Source organism: Electrona antarctica (genome assembly GCF_951216825.1).
Source record: "Electrona antarctica genome assembly, chromosome: 11".
Classification (NCBI taxonomy): Eukaryota; Metazoa; Chordata; class Actinopteri; order Myctophiformes; family Myctophidae; genus Electrona; species Electrona antarctica.
Genome location: NC_136792.1, coordinates 30,474,085 through 30,494,171, shown reverse-complemented (window position 1 = coordinate 30,494,171; position 20,087 = coordinate 30,474,085). Strand labels below are relative to the sequence as shown.

Genomic DNA, 20,087 nt, shown 5'->3' with positions numbered 1-20,087 from the left:
CTGGGGGGAAGAATGTGAAGGACAACCGGGTGCTTGTCCCCATAGTCCACCCAACATTGTAAAACCAAGGCAAGACCTAATAGAACATCTATCTCTACATTTGCAGACTCACTGTGAGTGTGTCTCTGTGTCTGTCTGTCCTTCGTGTATCTCAAGAAGCATTTGACTTGGCGTCACAGAGGGTCCAAGAGGGTACAGTGCCCGGTATGAAGTTTGCAATTCCCCATAATGTTTTTATGCAATGTATGATTGACTATGTCCTGTGTTCATGTTTGATACTGATAATAGAAGGGAAATGGTATAGAGCAGGGGTTCCCAAACTGTGGTGCGTGCACCCCTTGTGGTGCACGAACGCCTTCTAGGGGGTGCGTGACATGAAAAGGGTAATGGCGGTTTTATGGTGTTATTTAGCAGCACAAACGGCAAATTCCGGTAAACCACTGTTGTAAGGAAATGTATAGAGCAGCTGCGGAGTATACAGCAGCTGCATGTCTCAGTGCAGTGACATTCTGTGATTATTTGCCATAATCATATTTAAAAAATCTATCATTTTCGGCCAAATACAACGAGACTTAGCGCTGGGGGGTGCGTCAGCTAGGTCAGAAGGTAACCGGGGGTGCACAGCCAATAAAGTTGGTATAGAGGGCATGCGCATGCATTAAGTGAGTGGCAAAGTCAGTGGCAGTCGTTTAATGCAATCAGATAGGACTTTTCTGTTTGGATGTATGGGCTGTCAAGGCCAGAATATAGTTTTTTGCCACTCAGTAGGCGTTCCTGCATAACTTCCAGGTGTGATGATGATGTCACGCGCATACCCTACATTGGAAATCACAAGCTTGAAATGGTTAAAATAAAGTAGATTTTTGAAGATGGACTAAAACAAAGGCACACAACATTCCATTAGATTATGATCAGAAGTTATACAGTATAAAATATATAAGTTTTACATTTATTTTAACTTTTAACTATTTCCACTAACCTACAGACATGTCCCCCTGCCGATACCAGACCCCATCCCAGTGGTGCAAGTTGCTTGTGGAAAATCCCATTCTTTGGCCTTAATTAAAAGTAAGAAGATATTTCAAAACTGGACGAAAGTAAAACTCTGTTTGTAATTGTTAAGATTCCTTATGTGCTCAAAGAGTACATGTTATGGATTATAATACGGATGTTTTATTTTTTTATTTTTCAGCAGGTGACGTTTTCTCATGGGGCTCAAACAGTCATGGTCAGTTGGGTCTGGGGAAGGACATTTCACTGCAGCCGTCACCTGCCCAGGTTCTCGCTTTGACTGGGACAGCAGTGAGCCGGATCTCAGCAGGAGGGTTGCACAGTCTGTTCCTCACTCTTCCAGGCTTGGTGTATTGCTGTGGTGCCAACAAATACGGCCAACTTGGGCTCAACCGGGTGGATGAGAAGGGTACAGACAACTGAAGACTGAATTCAAACACCCACATACCATTGTAGACCCAAAAGTCAGTCTAAACACTAGAGAACTAGAAATCGCAGACAATCTCCAAGCTTTCATTACTAAAACTGGTTTGAAACCACACACACACACACACACACACACACACAATACAGTACAGTTGGGTACATTCCTTGAACAAGTGGGGCAGTCCGTAATATAATATTCTGAAAGAAAAAGAAGGGAAAAAGCAAATCCTCTGTATACATTATTTGTTGTTGTTGTCAACAGGCAGGTTTAATGTGTGTGTAGTACCTGCCCTCAGAACCTTAGAAGTGTCTCTCATGAGCTGTGGAATGACACACACTGCTGTCTTAACAAAGGTACTGCACTTCACCTTCTCCATTCCTTTCTCTCCAATTTAACCATCTAAGTGAAATCTCATAGAAATGTTTTAATGAAATGTTGTTTGCTATTATTTGCACAAGTATGTTTTGCCATGTAGATGGCTAAATAGGTTGAATGTTAACATAGCAGTACACTCCAATGATCTTAGTTGTCAGTTCCTAATGTTGTACCCTAGGATGGCAGGGTATTCACCTTTGGAGATGGAAGTCAAGGTCAGCTTGGGCACAACTCCACTGCTAATGAAGTGATACCCAGACAGCTACAGGGTATTGATGGCCCCGCCCTACAGATCGACTGTGGCAGGTATGTACTAAGAATTCACTGCACCTCCCATGCATTTATAATCATACATTATTTGAGATAAGACAGTCCTTTTTGTTTATTGTAAAATCTTTCATTCTGTTTAGGTTAACTCATATACTATCAGTTATTGAATAGGTTCATAAGATGTAGTGATAGTGGTGGTTACTAAGGTATAACTGTGTCTGTGTCTTCACTTTACCCTTTTTATTTTTTTGTGGTTTTGGTCTTCCAGCTACCATACTGTTGTATTGGTGTCTTCAGGCCAATTATGGTCTTTTGGAAATGGGGAGAAAGGTCAGCTTGGAACTGGTATCTTGGAAGGGAGTCTGACTCCCAAGCTGGTTCAGCTGCCATGGACCACTGATAAACCCACAATCAAAGCCAAAGGTAAACACAGGTCACATTTTCTTTTAAAGGGGCATTTCACCCAGTTTCAACGGGTGCAGCTTCATATATTTTGTCCTCACTAATGCTCGGAACTACTAGAATGTACCTGAACTACTTAAGGTTCTACACTAGTATGGCATGTTTCGTAGGTTCTTTGGTGGAGCTTTGGTCATTTATTTGACTTAAGTAAACCAAACATTATATAACTGTCAGTTGATAGTTGACAAATGACAATTTAGGATTAGGAACATTTATCAAATTAGAATTTGCAATCATTCAAATGTAATATGAATTCTGCTATTGTATTAAATCTTCATGGAATCTTGTGGAAGATTCCCATGACACATTTTTTATTGTGTAAATCTGTTTGAACAGACATGAAAATAGTCTCCGGATGGAAAACCAACTTTGCCTATGCTTCATCTCCTGAGGTACTGCTTTAAACCTTTTTCAACTTGTGACAATAATGTTCTGCAGTTCATTGTGATGATTGTTGGTTGAGATTCATGTCAATTGATTGAATGCATCTTGATTGTCTTTGATATGATTACCTTTAATATTGTTTCATAATAGAACTTGGAGAGGGAGCAGCCAATCGGAAGGCTAGACAACATGAAATTGCAAAAATGGCTGGCAACTGACCAAATAAATCTAATGACACTGAGGTTCACATTTATTCTATTCTATGAATAGTTATTTCCTAATCATTGCACACATGAAATTGATATTCATCACTGCAGTATTCACAGGCTGGCCAATATGTCTTTAATCCAACAGAGAAATAATAATGGTGTTTTATTCAAGTTCAGGCATTGTTGCTAGCTTCACGAAAGACGGGTAAGGCCTTCAAGTTCATTATAACTTAAAGTTTTCAAGTTTAAGGCGTTAGATGAAGATGTTTGGGGTCAGAAAAGTACCTTTCATGTACCTGTAATTTTACTAAATTTGGTCAATGACTTATTTGGTGGTTGGTTCTGCATTTATTTCATAACATCATGTTATGTTGTCTCTAATCAGTGGTCCGCCATCAGCTACAGATGCCTTAACAGTGGATGTTGACACTGCTGCCCAGACGTTTGACCAGATGTTGAGAGTACCATGGATCAAACAAGCAGTTAAGAGCTAGAGCTTCCTTAACCACTGTTGTTGTTCAACTATTCTCGTCAAATGTTTGCCCATTTTTGCTTATGTTTGCCTTGTTCCACTTGTAGATCGACTATTTTCGTAATGGTCCACTATTGAAAACGCTTTTAACTTCAAGAACTGCCCTGAGATCACCGGAGATCTTCATGGTTCTTCTGACATGTCCTCTTCTCCAAGAGGAAAAGGGTGTCGTGAACATGGTGCTGCCCCTGGCCGTCTGTATAGCAGACATGAATGAAAAGACTTTGGGAACACTAAGTAAGTACATTTATTGTTCTTGACATTCTTTGTTATCTATATGCTAAGTAATTTCCATGTCCCTCCCTGGGGAATGGGGACATATGATAAACCCAAATATAACTGGTAAACTTATTTCTGATTCAATGTATTATTATCTTATCAAGATATCCAGTACTTTCCTACATTGTGAAATATTTGCTTACATGTATCTAGTACTGTATAACAATGTATATGTAACAGACAGTTTACACTTACAGTATATAAACATTGTGCCCATTCTCCCTTCAAGAGCATCAATGTCCTACAATAATGACCCAGGAACACACTGTCTCACATCTCCTTACTGCATCAATGTCCTACAGTAATGACCCAGGAACACACTGTCTCACATCTCCTTACTGCCCAGGAACACACTGTCTCACATCTCCTTACTGCCAAAATATAGTGTTGAGTTCCAGGTTGTTGTTTGGTAATTAGTTATTTGAATCTTTGATTTATCCATATCCACATGGCGGTTGTGCAACCATGAGGCTACCAGACAGTGGCCTTGTGGTTAAGAGTGTTCGCCCTGAAACTGGGAGGTCGGGGTTCGATCTCGGATATGCCCGACAGCATTAATATATGATAAATGACAGTATGTGTGTGTAAGTGTTGTATTGTCCTCTACAGGAGGCTGGTGGGCTTCTCTAACGCCCCCCAATTTGACGAGGGTCATCCTGGTGTTCAGAAACGCCCTGTCCTTCATGCTGTCAAATGGCTTTTTGGAAACTCTCAGCACAGAGATGAACGATCTGCTAAAAGTCCTCAAACAGCTCTTCAAAGTTAGTACTCATTCATCTCAATAATTGTATTGTTTAATAAACTCTGTGTGATTGAATTAGAAATGTTAATAATTCAACTGCCTTTCTTATGTTGTAAGTTGTAACCCACCCAAGTGGAACCACAAAACTAAAAAAGAAAAGAAAAGAGAGGGATCACATTTCCTTGTGTAACTTGGATGACCACTTTTTGTTTTTACAGGCAAATAACAAACATGGGTCCCCAAAGGTCCCACTGAGTACCTTTTATGTGGAAGAAATCTCTGGTAATGTGAATCCAATTACGGATCTCATGCTTTGGCGTGGGTGCACAGAGGTAAAGACAAATATGTATTGAAGCTGCCTTGTGTTGTGAAAATTCTAACAATGCCACTCTCAATGTAAGATTTTATTAATGTCATTGAAAAAAAATATTTTTAACAACTCAACCCGTTACAAACTATGAAGGATATACAGTAAAGCAGCTCCATACTATGGCATAGATAGAGCATGGGTCTTGCCATGGATCCCTGATCCCATGATCCCTTATTTGGAAGGGACAGCACATATTAATGAACACCACACAATGCAATGCTATGTAAATACACCGGATTTAGCAAGAATGCTAATTTCCATCTGTAGTCTCCATACAGAAAACAAGCAACATTAGAAAAAATAGCACATATAAACAGTACTCCAAGGCGGGGTGCATACTTAGTTTAGACTAGTCATTGGTTAGACATGGGTTAAGGTTGGCTCCAAACATAAATCATGTCTGATTGATAAAGCAGGGACCCCCACAACATATTGTATAAAATTGTGCTGAAGATTAACCTTTTTCATAGATTTCATTGATGGCTTCATAGACTTGTTTGACAGCACTATCATCAGTGTTGTTTAAATTAATGTTTTTGTTTACACATAGTACACTCTGTACTTTGTTTGCTCTTTTTTTCCCCTGCCGAAAGTAGTAGATCCACAGCCTCCATTGGTTACTTTTGTCTGCAGTAGACTTGACAAGTAGCATGAATTCCTCGACCTTAGCTTTAGGGGAATTCCAGAGTTTCGATTTCTAGGTGATTTGTAGATTAATTATGATGTTTTCTTAGTGGGATGAGACAGACACACCAATCTTCTGCCGCTACCCATTTGTCCTTCCCCTCTATTGCAAGTTGGTGATGTTCGACACTGATGCATTATGCTCAAAGGTATAGTATAGGACGTTATGTAAATTACGGTACTTTTTCACAGATGTGTTCTCCTTGTAAATCATTTTCTGTATTGATAAATCTACATGAAACCTACATGCCTAGCTTTTCTGTAACTATAAGCATGACCTTGAATGAATATCTCAAGAACATGCTTTAATGGAATGTGTTTACAGATTGAGCTTGATACATTTCATTGCATTTAGACATCTTGGGGGTTTCAGAATGAATAAGTAGTGTACCATTGTTTGTAATTACAGAGACTTGAACGCAGATTGGCTGCGTTCTGGCCTGGACTGGACGAGCCAGAGGAGCGCCCTGCCCCGGTCTTCCTGCTAAAGCTAAGACGGCTACACCTTGTGGAGGACACTTTCAGACAACTAGGTGCAGCTGAACAAAGTGCTTTCCGGAGTGAACTAACGGTACGATAAGATAAGACCTTTATTAATTCCGCTGGGGAAATTGAGGCGCCAACAACGGGTTAGGAATGGGAAGGGAACACCATCAGTAAGGTGGCAAAAAGAAAGAAAAAATATTTGTATAAATAAGATATACAACATACAATAAACACTGACTACAGACCCTCGGAAGTGCTACATGTAGCATAGTGCAAGACGGGTAACAGTACCAGAGAAGACAGTGAAGCATACCATACTAAACGGTTTGTCTCAGAGACATTAGTCTGCTGAGTGAGATGAGCGACCAATATTTTAAAATAATTTAACTTGAGCTTTACTTACATAATATATTTTTAACTTGTTTGGCTTGTTACCCATTGTACGACAGACTACCCAGTGCAATACCCACTACCATACAACCGACTAAATATGGCCATCCCTGATCGGAAACCGTCAGAAATAGCTGAAATAGCGTTGATGACGTACATGACATGAGCATACGCCAATCATGGAGTTCCATTGTACAATACATGCTCCTGATATTGGCAATTTGGCACACAGGCACAAGTGTGACTTAAAGCTTGGCCATTCTGTGAAGCCAATGTGTCGGGTAGGCCAATCAGGGAAGCCAATGTGTCGGGTAGGCCAATCAGGGAAGCCAATGTGTCGGGTAGGCCAATCAGGGAAGCCAATGTCAACACCTCCCCAATTGGCCCAAACACAGAGATTCGGCGCATCCTCCACAGACCCACGAACAGACAGATACAGATATTCATGGTTTTTCGGTTCTCTGAAACTGTTGGTCTATTCTAACACGGAGCCCGCCAGAACCGTAGTAACCGTAGGATTAAATTAGTCGTGCAGCCTGCCAGAACCGTAGCCTACGATTTCCAGGGTTTATATTCTTTAATCCATATTTTGATCGGATCGCATCGGTAGCTGCCTCTCGTTACAGTCAAAGTGGGACAGTGGCCGTGGCCATTTTGAAGATGCGCGCGCAATCCCGCGCATCCACTTGCACTCTATGTGCTGCTTTCAATGGCCTGTATCTCCAAATGTCATTTCTGGTGAAAACAAGGTTTTTCAACGGCCGACAGCAGGCGCTGTGATACTCGCGGTCGGGTTTTTTCACCACCGACCTAGAGAACAATAACCGGTCAAGACACCACACACAGCATTTTGTCATTGTAACATCTGGTTACGGATATTTGGCTCTTCAAAATAAGGGTTGCGTGCAATAAAACCGTGCCAATGCGCAATAGATAGATTAATTAATCCTGGAGGTCCATTCATCACTGCACAACCACAGGTCGTCTTGGACACACTTTTAAGTCATGTGGTCAGATGGTGCCCGAGTTATGCCCGGTGACACAAAAATGATAGACTGATGATGGAGATCGATATTGTAACATACCTGCCAGTAACAATTTACAGTTTAACATGTATTTGTCATAGGTGCAGTTTACGTATGACTGTAAGGAAACTGATGTCAACAAAAGAGACTTTTTCTTTTTTGTGTTTGATGAGCTGATGGCTCCTGGACCCCATTTGTTCATGCACAATGAGACCCAGACACTAGCCTGGTTCCCGACCAAGGTAAGACGATGAGTGGGAGACTCTGTGACTTTCATCATTTTAAAAATAACTTTTAAGAGAGCATGTGTGATATAACAAATCCGATGGTAGTACTGCAGTTCTCTTTCACTTTCAGAAAGTGAACTTTCAAACTAGAAAGTGGTGCGCCATGGCACGCCTATCTCTGCCTGGCTGGACCCATGCTCATATTACTGAATTCCTTCATATTTACTGATCAACCTCATCATGTTCTACATCTATGCCAACAGTCCAGAGTTGAGGTGAAGAGCTACTTCCTGTTTGGGGTTCTCGTTGGCATGGCTCTATTCAACCACAACATTATCCACCTGCCCTTCCCATTGGTCCTCTTCAAAAAGCTGCTGAACATCAAACCCTCATTGGACGACATGAAGGAGTTTGAACCAATTGTTGGAGAGTAAGAATGTTGTACCTGGCACTAATTTGTTACAGGCTTGGCTTCATGTGTCTATCTAAACAAGGGATCGCATCATACACAGAGTCGGATATCACACGGAAATGGGAGTTATCTGGCAATGATGTTTTAAATAGTTAAAGGAAGCTTAAACACAATATAAAACAACCTGGCTATGGGCATGCCAATATACAGGGTTTGGGCATATACTAATGACACCCGAACTCTAGATGTGATGGTTGCATTTATTGCACCAAACCTCTGGTGCAATAAATGTGTTTCTATCATGCAGAATATTGGCACCTCACTGAGGTACAGTAAGGTTTTCTTTCTTTCTTGACTTAAGCCCTTTGCTCCTCTAGGGTGCATAGGCCGTTGACAAATGTCCTCCATTTCACTAGCCGTTCTTTCGAGATCTCCCCAGTTGAGCCCACTCTCTGCCATTTCTGTCTCGATACTCCTTCTCCAGCTGTTCCTGGGGCGTCGTGGGGTGACCTTTTTTTTTGCTGGAGGTTCCATTTCAGGGCTTGTCGGGTGATGTTTGTCGCAGAAACTTACAAATGAATTAATGCATCTTTCTGTTTCAACACACATCTTCAGGAGTTTGCGCTGCACCTTGGAAGACTACACTGACGATGTTGTTGATAGCATGCTGATGACTTTCACGGTAGGTTGAATGAGCAATCAATAATAATACACAATCTATGTCACAGTACATATAGAAAAAACTAGTAATTTATAGATTCATCTGTATTTCCCAGACAAGTTTATATATTTCCACCAGGGCCAAATGTATACATTTTGCACGATAAATGTAGTACATCTGTAGAGATCCTGTGTTGTACAATATAGTTTCCCACCATGAATGTAGGTACATCTGTAAAGTTCCTGTGTTGTACAATATCCAAATACTAAGTTAGTGAACCAAGTGCACGTTTACCTGGAGGTCTATAGATTTCCCAGGGGAAATGTATACGTTCCTGTGGAAAAGCTAATGCAGACAGGGTACTAAATACATTTACCAATCCCACCCATAAATGTACACACATACTGATAAATATATTGATATACCTTTTCTAAGACTCCTTCTGTAGACCCAAGTTAGGTGTGGGCTGTGATTGTACATCTAATAATTGTATTCTATAGGTTCGATGGGATGGCAGTGATGTTGAACTTGATCCAAAAGAAAAGGGAAAGCCTGTCACAAGCTCAAACAAGTATGTACTGTATAGAGTAGAATGTTTTTATTACATAGATTCAGTATTTGCTGAATATCACTGCTCTGTAAACCTGCATATATCCTCACCAGTATCAGACTATACCTACATTTGACTCTGGCATAATGGTATGCAGCTTGTTGAGTGAGTTGTTTAGCCAAGTGAATGCCTGTGCCAACAGCAATGCTGTCAACTCAGCTGCGTCCAAGTTGTAGCGAATCAGTCAATAGTACTTGAGAATGAAAGTAAAGGAGACAGTGATGGACGACAGTGATGCTTGCGGAACTCGACTACATCTCGTTCCTGACCGCATCACTGTCGTGGCAATAATGACGTTAAACCACACCCTCTCGTGTAATATTGCTTAACTCTGTATCCTGGATATAAAGCGGTGCCAAGTTTGTCTGCAGCTCCCCATTCATACAGTTAGCTGCAGCTACCAATTTACACGATTGCTTGGTTATATTTTGTTCCTCTGAATTGATCCCTTGATTTGTATTGATTTCAATCAATGGCTGCTGTTTACTAGGAAGGAGTTTGTTGATGCTTTTGTCAACTATGCATTCAACACATCTGTGGATAAAGTGTTTGAGGAGTTCAAGAGGGGCTTCTACAAGGTGTGTGAAAGAGATGTGGTGCACTTATTCCGACCAGACGAGTTACAAGGAGTGACGGTGGGACAAGAAACCTACGACTGGGACGTGTTGAAGCAGGTTTGTTTGACTTGCAGTGCAAACTTACTTTTGAGACTTTTTAAAGTTGTTCTTGAAGCCAGACAACTCTTCCACAATCTTCGAATGTCAGAGTATATGTACACAGGAAGTGTGGGCTGGTTTGTCATTTCCATTCACAAAAGTGTCTTTTCTAGATACATTTATGACATTAAGTTATACAATGTTGAATTAAACATTGTTTATCATAATTCCATCTACTGTAGAACACTGCGTACAATGACGAGTATCACCCCAATCATCCCAACATCATTACATTCTGGGAGGTGTTTGAAGAACTGACAGAAGATCAGAAGAAAGGTTTCCTTTGTAAGTATAATTTTGCTTGTGGTTTTGATTCACTTTGAACAATCATAACCCTGGTTTTCCTCATGTTTAGATCCATCCTTAGCTCTTACTTCCGAGATATTTATTTTAGTATTTTTCCATTTATATTCTAGGATCAGATATTGGTCAGCCAGTATGGGTCTGACCATTGAAATTCAATACTAATGGTTCATGTTGCTGATCTTTCTAAATGTGATATGTTTTTCTTTTATTGCTTGTCCCCAGTGTTCCTTACAGGTTGTGACCGTATTCCCATTCTGGGTATGGACCAGATCAAGATGAAAATCGCTGTACGGCCCAAGTGTACTGAACTACATTTCCCAGAATCCCTTACCTGCCTTTCCCTATTACTGCTGCCCATCTACCAGAGATACCCAGTCAAGAGGACAATGCATAACAGGCTTATGGTAGCCATCAACCACAAGAGAGGCTTCTGGGTGGAATGATGCTGTGTAGACTGAGACTGAGTCAAATTAATGCTTGAAAAACTACAACATGATGGAAGTTATAGCCATTATGGCACATAAATGTATCTCTTCCACTTTGACAATTTTGTATTTGACTACACTACATTGTTTATTTGAGTTAGCTGTGTTACATATTCTCTGTTTTATTTCTAATGTCTAAGAAAGAAGATGCAGGCAAGAAAGGAGTTGCATTTGTATCACAATCAAATCATCTAAATGTAGCTGATAGTTTGAGGCTCTCGAAAGACTTGTTTCCAAGTAGCAGAGATTACCGTGTCCAGACAGTCATGACTCATGTTGAAAGAAACCACTGAATGCATGTGCAGTGTGACAAAGGAAAGTCTGATTTATCATAATGAAGATGTAATGTATATCTTGCAGAGAATACCATTTTTCTGTTTGGTCCGATATCTGCATTTGCTTACACAATTCCCTTGCATCTGTTGTAAGGTAGGCATCAATACATTGTCTGCCTACCTTGGAAGGACTAACATTCAAAAATAAACACCAAAGTACTGTCATCAGTCTTGAGTTGAGTTTATTGTGCCATTAACACAACAATGTTCACATTCTATATCATGGGAGGATTTAGGCTTTACAGTCAGGGTTGGGGTCAATTAACCTTTGTAAATGTAAACGGTATTGGCTATTAAATTGTTAAACTTATACTTTTAAAATAAGTTAATTTATATTGGTCTTCATCATACACACACTATGACTTTCTGTATTGGCAAAATGATACAAACTCAGTCTCTGAGCTCTGCCTTTCATTTCAATAAGATTAACAATTTGGAGAAAGTTGTACATGTGCTCCAACACAGGACCAACAATAAGTTGCATTATGGCACATCATATGATTACTTTGTTATTTTGGGAAAAACATTTTAAATAAAGTAGCTTTACTATTGAACATCAGTTAACATGAGTTGAGCACTGCCCCTTTTATACAGGGTTTCCTAAAGTTGCAAACGTACTGTTTTTAGGCAGAGGGATACCTTCCCTAAAATCACATGCCAGGGTTATGTAAAGTGACATAGTGAATCAACAACTGATGCAGAATGAAACACCATTATAGTCATTGCAGTATTTCAAGTATCTCAAGAGAAAAACACAAACCTAACCTTCAGACTTTGAATCTCTTCCCTTTATTTAATCTTTCTGCTTTAAAATCAGTATAAGATTACTCATCCGATCTAATCATGTATTACTTCAATTGAGGCTTTGTACTGTTGCTGTTCCTATTAAAAGTTTCCAGTCAGTAAAACTAACAGATTTAACAACTCCCCTAGGTCTCTTATAAAAGGGCCACTTCCTTTTTTCTGTTCACTTATTCTCGCTGAATGTCTGTCCCTGAATAGGGACGCTAGGGTTCATGTATACAACAAAACAAAGCAACAAGTTAAGATTATTCGACTCTTAAAATTCTCTTAGTGAGGATTGGACGGCTTGGCTCACCAGTGGTTACTGTGCTTCCGTCCCATGCGCTCAGAATATTACTTAATGAGATGTCACAGACGCCAACAACCCCCCAGCAACATTTTTGTAATACATGTACTGTACATACAAACATAAATATCCCTAAAAAACTTAATTACAAATAATTACACGGTATACAAAAACATGTAAAGCCAGTTGCAGCGAGGTGATAATACAAACATTTTCTACACCGTTACATAAAAAAGAGACGATAGAAAAAGCATTACTAATGACACTGGGTTGTGCTGTGGGAGAAAAGGCAAAAGGTCTTTGAATGTTCCATTTGTGTGAGTGTCTTTTCTCCATGGATGGGAGACTCGCGAGCAAAGTGTGTGTGGATGGAGAAGCAATGTTACCCAGATAATTTGGCTCCTGTGCTTCATCCAAGTCCAGTTTCTGTGTGTGGGAGTACTTAAACAATATGTTTGGTTTCCAAGTCTTATCTGATGAGGTGATAGGTGAGCCAGTACATGAAGATGGGCTGTGCTGCAGCTATAGTCATAGTGAGATACATTCTCAGCTGGTTTCTGGCTCCTCTCACCAGCCTGCCTTCTGCTGCAGACTCGGACAGCAGTTTCAGACGGAGGGTACGGATCTGTGAAGGAGAACAGCAGGCGCCGTCAGAGACTGCTCAATGTTTAAACCTATTAAGACCTGATCAGTAGTTCTCAAAGGTTTTTGTGCCAAGGACCCCCAGAAGAGAAGACTTGTTTTAAGCAGATGTACAAACTTGAAGCACAGTACCAGGTGACTTGCTGTGAGCTTTTACACACCTGCTGTTAAGTAAGTCGAGTGTGCGGAAGTCTTCTCTTCAAAGCCTATATATAGTTAAAATCTAAAATGACACTTTACCCATTTTTATGGGTTAACAAACCAATCAAGTTCCTGTCCGTCACCGATCGTCATCGGCCATGTTCATGTACTTTGTTTTTTAATGCAATTTTGATGAATGTTTTAGAAAGGCTCCCTACTCACCATAAATACAAAGATGGCTACACAGCACCACAGTAGAGAGAGGTAGTATGCTGACCTTCCAAACATCAGACCTGCTACTATGCCTACAATCATCCTACAGACAAACACACAGTATAGTAATGAAATGTCATGTTGTACACCACATATCCACTGTGATTCAAGTCTCCACATGCTTTATGTTATAACAAGACAATCAAAGTCACAGTGATGACAATGTGGGTAATAAATGGAACATTAAGCAAGAAAGGGACTGAAAAGCGAGAGAGAAAGAGAGACAATAGACAGAGCCAGATTGTTATGAACTATGATTATGGGACTGACCGTTATCTGATTGACAGTACATGCATATATTGAATCACTCGTAAGCACCACTGATACACTTGATGCTGTGACAATCAACTACTTTCTGTTTTTGTCCTTGTTATTTGTTCTACATAAAAGGTTGATATATTTGTGGTTAATTGCCAAGCCCCATCATGTCTGTTCGGAGAAAGAAGAAACACTCAGCAGCACTACAAACTGCCTACATACCCAATGTATTTGTAGCCAGAGAAGGCCAGCAGGTCGATGGTGGTAAGGTCTGTGTTGACGGTGACCAGGTATAAAGACAGGAGGATGGCCAACACCTCCATGACCAGCCACACAAAGGCTGAGCTGGCCTGAACACCCAGTAACTCAGGAGAAAACCTGGACAGAGATAGAGGCACATTCACACAAAGTTCGGGTGAAGTTGCATCATTGTTGCATTTTTCATTTGGTGTGTTTGACGTTCACACTGCGCTTTGTCAATCGCAGCAGGGAACTTTATTAAAGTGTTCAATTCATAAACTACACAGTACAATCTATAGTGGTGAAATTATACTTCCACGTAACAGTAGGACGTTAAAGTGAGGGTAACGTGGATGCAGGGGGTGTGTCGGGGACTGGGCGCTACTTTGTGTGTGAGCAGATCACTACAACTAAAGAAGACGCTAGCCTACATACATAAATAAACCTGGTAGGTTAATAGGAGTAGCCTAACTGTCTACACTACACTACAGTACACAAACAAACCTACCACTTTTATCCAACTCCAGATCAGCGGAGCAGTCAGGATTCTCGAGTTCCAGACAGACCTGGGCTCAGGATCTTCTTTGCTTGTTGGTCTGTCACATAATATTGTGTCCAGGTCGTCATACCATGTGACCTTTCTCATCACCCGCACTACCACTTTTACTGCATACTGCGAGCGCAATCTCTTTACTTTAATGCAATATTGTGCAAATGTGCGATGGAACCAAATCGCCTTCATTCACTCCCTAAATATCCTGTTTGTGTGTGTAACCTTCAGCATTTGATGAATGTGATCGTCTGGCCATATTGTGATAAGGGCTTCTATCTCTTCATTAGATCACGTCTGTCCACGGGACATCTTTATGCTGCTTATAATGCCTTCTCCTTCCTCCCGCACAGGAATTCAAATGAGCCTTCACACAGGCCCAAACAAAGCACACTTTCCGACAATACGCTCCAGGATTCATTTTAAATCGCAGTAAAAAAAATCCTAGTGTGAATGTGCCGAGAGACAGGGAGAGGGGTAAATATTTTTACACTTTACCCTGGCATCCATATTAAATTTTGGACATGCAATTAGAGGTCCAAAATAAAAATGGATGCCGCTAATTTCATAAGTCGTTAGTTATATAGACCTGTATTTTTGTTTCATCCTTACTTCTTACGGTGCTGCTTTGACAATAGAATTTACCTCTGGATCAATAAATGTCTATTTACTAGTGGCTGTCCAATTGTCATTTTTGCATGGTAGGTTCTATGATGTACCGTCACAGTGTATTTATGTATATGTGTATTTTTCTACCAGGTCGAACTTCATGTCAGCAACAATGATCCTGAAAGGATGGGACAATGAAATAGGGGTGCCTGGTGGCTCAGCCAGTTAAAGACAATAATTCACTGACAATAACACTCCTTGCGAGTACCGAAGTATGACTCCATTTCTCTCCTCTCACTTTCTTAGGTTTTCTGTCTCTCAACAATGTCATGTAAGCCTGTGTGTGTGTGTGTGTGTGTGTGTGTGTGTGTGTGTGTGTGTGTGTGTGTGTGTGTACCTATTCTGTGTGCCCAGGGCCAGCCCGGCCACCAGTACATATGTGATGAAGCCCATGGCTGGAATGTAGAGGTCAGGAGCATTCACGTCAAAACGTGGGGCCACCGGAGTGTCCTGTTGATAGCTCACCTCCCAGTTCTGAAATACATTCACAAACTTTTATCCTGTTGGGCTTTGCCCCTTAGACAAGAAATGGATTATTATAGTACCACTAGTTGGTACCCCTTGTTTCTACATTGTAAAGTCTCACAATTCATTGTGAACTTGTAAAACTTTGAGAAGGCCCATGATGGGAGAATGATTTCATTACAGACTATAACTTGGTGTAAATATTGACTTGACAGCTTGTACATCTTTACACTTTAAATTGACATACGGTAGCTTAAAAGAGCATTCAGTGATTTGGGTGATTTGGAAAACCACCCAGTCCGCCCCGGTAACAAAATGTGCACATGCACACGCTCTACAGTAGGGGGAAGTGCAACAACATGTGCACCAAGGCCCACCCCCACACATGATTGGAGGAAGGCCCCTCTCATCCTGATTGGATGAAGGCTTTGCCACCCGCCACCAAAACTGAAACTAGGGTTTTTTTTACCCCAGGGGCTCACTGGGGACAGGGAGGAACTCCTTATATGGTCAGCACACTCTATAGTAGGGAAGATTATCCAAAAAAATAAAAAAAATAAGTGATATTTGAATGAAGCGAAATCACTGAATATACCTTTAAAAGATCTAAACAGACTTGGGATTAGCATGTGTTTACACAGACATACCTCATGCATGTAGGGAAACATTACCAGGCCCAGCTTCTTCCCAACATACAGTGTATCCACAGCAAAGTAGTACTTCAGTTTAGAGATGGGGATGAATCTGTCCAACTTAAACACATAAACAGTCACATTATTATTATTTGACTAAAACAATTGTGGCATTATCACTTTGCACTGTGATAAAGTGCAAACAAAAATACAATAAAAGTGTATTAAAAAAATAAGTGTATTAAAGTATAATAAAGTGTAATCATCAGGGTCCTTGAGAAATCTATAGCAAAAATAAAATAACCATGTCTCTTCATCTTACATTCTTGTCCACCATCTCCCGTCCCTGGGAAGCCAAGGAGCTGCCATATGCCATGGCCAGGTTAGACATGGGGTCTGACATGAGGTTCTGGCCAACAAACGCCCCTGCTTCATGCCCGGCCAATGGGGTCCTGTCAACATAGCAAAAGATTGAGTGCAATTAATTATTGGCGACAGAATTTTCATTATTTATTACATACACAACTAGTTGCTACCCTAATACAGAGATACCACTAATAGCCTGCTGAAAAGTGTCATTAATGCAAGCTAGGGGTGTTTTTTTTCTTCAAAATAAACCAATAAAGACATCAACTGTGAACTGTGGGAAAAACATATTCTGTTATCCATCCACATAAAAGCTGCCTCAATCAGGTTAATGATAACAGATACCAGGCATCAATACCATTAATGCAGGCACACTTTGGTAGGCCTTTAGCCCTGTACTCAACATTGCTCCATATAGCATTCAAGTCACCTGCAGTAGGCCTAAGCTGACAAAATAAATGGTATCCTCTTAAAATGTATTGGGCAGAGTTTGGATGACAATATAGCCTTTACAACTATATATATATATATATATAGTTGCCAGCCATGGAATCAGAGTGTACAAAAGTGTCAGCATCTAGTGTTATGCTGTTTGACAGCGGTTGTGTGGGTTGACTACATACATTACATACAAGACTGTATGGCGGGCAGCCGGGCACCAACATTCCCAGGACTTCAGGGTATAATAACAAACTCAATAGTGATCATTGTGAATGGAAAAAAAAAGGTATAACAATGGAAAAAGTAAGTTTTAACACTTACAGGCATGCCTTTTTAAGATGCTTGACAATGTTAGCTAGTTCCTTACTACAGTATATATTCAACTGCTCTTCTCTCAGTCTGCTTGCATTATGGCTATTAGCACAACGGATAAAAACGACCGATTAAGAAACATAAAATGGTAAAAGATGTGTGGTCCCAGACTCCCAGTCCTACATATTGTAGACAGCGATTACATAACTGGCTGTCCTAACCTGTAACCTCCACTGTGAGCACCAGGCCCAGCACCACTGGTATCATCAAACAGCTGGCTGGCATGTTGAGGACCATCTGCAGCGTTGTTCCGTAGACGCATACTGGGCTCTAGAGAAGAAATGGACGGAGGGGGATGTCAGAAATTGTAGAAGCCAAACCTTTAACCTGCCGTCCCTACATTGCTTAGGTCATAATAGGCAAAGATGTTAAGGCCCAGACCCATAGAGAGAGAGTTGCGTCACTAGCATAGACTCCCATTGTAAGAATGGAATGTGAAAGTTCTCATTCTATTTCAATGAGGACATTTTAATGTTTGGAAGTACAGCCCATAGTATCCAGCTTTGCAGCAAGATCAAAGCATGTCACGACTCGTTCTCTCTATGGGTCTGATAAGGATAAGGCCTAAGCCCTAAGGCAGGGGTGCCCAGATCACAAAGGTTGTGCAGGTAGACCACTTGACATGGCCCTGAAAATATATATAATTGTTTTCAAGAATGTTGCGCACAAATGTCAGTAGCATTACAAAGTTATATATTTAAAAAAATGGAAAATGTCCATTTCCCCCTCTATTTGCCATTCCAAGTGCGTTGGTCTTACATGTAACGCCAGCACTGCTATTCCAACGCCACCTCAGGTAATTTTTTTAACTAGTTTCAGCAATGGGATCATAATTTTTCTGGTGGGTAGATCTTGTTGAACTGGTCATGTTGAAAGTAGCTCTCAAGTCAAAAATGTGTGGGCACCCCTGCTCTAAGGTGTTACAGCTGATTTGTGATTCATGGCAAGCAGCCACATGATTGATTACAGATAACTTAATCATGAAACCAGCATGGACTTCAGGATTTCAACTGAGCAGTGATAAGATACAGTAAGCAGAGTAAGGTAAAACCATTTTTGATTAGCAAGTCAATACAAACTGTGTAGCTAAGCCTACCTTGTGGACCCATCTGCCAGTAATGCCAATTGGCCAATAAATACCTACATTTATGTCTTTAACTTGTCCTACTCTACTGTATTTGGGTCAACAGTATTCCCTAATCTTTGTACTCAATTTAATGAAGCTCTAAGAGCATTTCTAGGCCAATTCTCTAGGGGAATTAGTAGTGATCATCACCACATTCTTATCACATGGGCAGCACTGCATCATTCTGCAAAGCAAAACAGTACAGTGCCTCATCCCAAAACAATAAAGGATCAGTTATTTTCACTGGTAACATTATTTTGGAATGTACTGTATAATGCATGTTGGCAGTCAGTGGATGTGACTGCATTGGTAATTATGCATAGATACCGTAGTTTGAATGGTACTACAACGTTAGTTAACATATAAATGTCACTACCTTTATAAGGCAAGGAATACGTTATGTAAAGCAAATAAACAGGGCACGGTTGGTACTAAATCCCATGTTAGATCATTTGAAACCTAGCATTAACACTCAGTTATTAAATTAAGTTATTTTAGGTATTAGGTCACCGATTATATAACATAACCATATAGCATTTGAGAACCGCTACGTAGCTACAAGTATAGCTAACCAGCCAAACTGAGCTGACGTTCACGTTAGCGTCTCCTGCCGTAAGATCTGTCCTGATCTACAAGCTAACAACTCGTCGCGGCGTTATCGGTTGTTAGCTTGTAGATCTGTTCTTACGGCCGTCGAAACGCACTTATGGAGCTAATTCTAAAAAGAATGAATGATATCAAAACTGCAGCAGAACCAAATTGCGCGGATGCAGACAGAAATGTTTTGCCTTTAAAACAAATTCACGCATAGTAACTTACGCTGTCTGAAGCCACTCTGTGTCGCTGTGTAATCCATCTGGAACAATGTAAAACAATGTATGTTATGTATGAAGAGCTCACAGAACAAACGGGAGAGACTCCCTAGTCCCAAACACACAAATCAGAGTGGCCCAAAAGTAAAACAACTACCCCGGATGTAAAATATGAGCTTCCGCTTCTTTAAAGGACTACTCGCCTACGGGCATAGAGCCATATACTCTATGGCATAGAGCCTCCTTTTAATACTTTATTTTATTCCATGGTATTTATTTTATTTAGGTGCAAACTTAATTAAGATAGTGATATTTTATTTATTCGTGTGGTTAAATTGGTAAATATTTACGTCATAATAAAATGAGCCACGTTGCAGGCTTCCTTGCACGTCTTCAAATTGTCCACATGGTGGGAGTGTTGTCACACCGTGTAATGGATGGGTGGACGGTAGCATTAAAAAAAAATCGATAAAATACATCTACGTACGAGAGTCTAAATCTTAGGCTAGGTCTGGTGAACAAACTTGAAAACTTAATAGCTCACATTTAATTTAATTTGAACTTTGAAGTGTGTGTGTGTGTGTGTGTGTGTGTGTGTGTGTGTGTGTGTGT

At 40.5% G+C, this 20,087-nt stretch overlaps 2 protein-coding genes across 3 annotated transcripts; one reads left to right on the top strand and one right to left on the bottom strand.

Moving 5' to 3' along the window:
• Nucleotides 1–206: 206 nt before the first annotated feature.
• Nucleotides 207–12,330, top strand: LOC306932107 (putative E3 ubiquitin-protein ligase HERC6; the record flags this gene model as incomplete). Its single annotated transcript, XM_079513809.1, has 22 exons — nt 207–211; nt 986–1,068; nt 1,193–1,420; nt 1,700–1,791; nt 1,992–2,119; nt 2,352–2,506; nt 2,882–2,937; nt 3,080–3,171; nt 3,284–3,343; nt 3,524–3,620; nt 3,718–3,907; nt 4,559–4,710; nt 4,910–5,023; nt 5,796–5,894; nt 6,155–6,316; nt 7,748–7,888; nt 8,137–8,303; nt 8,901–8,967; nt 9,447–9,517; nt 10,047–10,230; nt 10,455–10,557; nt 10,801–12,330. 22 exons carry the CDS (start codon nt 207–209, stop codon nt 11,019–11,021), a joined length of 2,667 nt encoding a protein of 888 aa, XP_079369935.1. The 3' UTR covers nt 11,022–12,330.
• Nucleotides 11,564–19,652, bottom strand: yif1b (Yip1 interacting factor homolog B). 2 transcript variants are annotated; one of them, XM_079515175.1, is made up of 9 exons: nt 19,483–19,652; nt 17,699–17,807; nt 16,681–16,810; nt 16,374–16,478; nt 15,599–15,735; nt 14,025–14,180; nt 13,494–13,587; nt 13,292–13,336; nt 12,992–13,113 (listed from the first exon to the last, which is right to left on the bottom strand). In XM_079515175.1, exons 1-8 carry the CDS (start codon nt 19,517–19,519, stop codon nt 13,298–13,300), a joined length of 807 nt encoding a protein of 268 aa, XP_079371301.1. In that variant the 5' UTR covers nt 19,520–19,652; the 3' UTR covers nt 12,992–13,113; nt 13,292–13,297. The 2 variants fall into 2 exon arrangements, with proteins under 2 accessions (XP_079371300.1, XP_079371301.1); XM_079515174.1 differs by lacking the exon at nt 13,292–13,336 and having other exon boundaries at nt 11,564–13,113.
• Between the last annotated feature and the right edge of the window lie 435 nt (nt 19,653–20,087).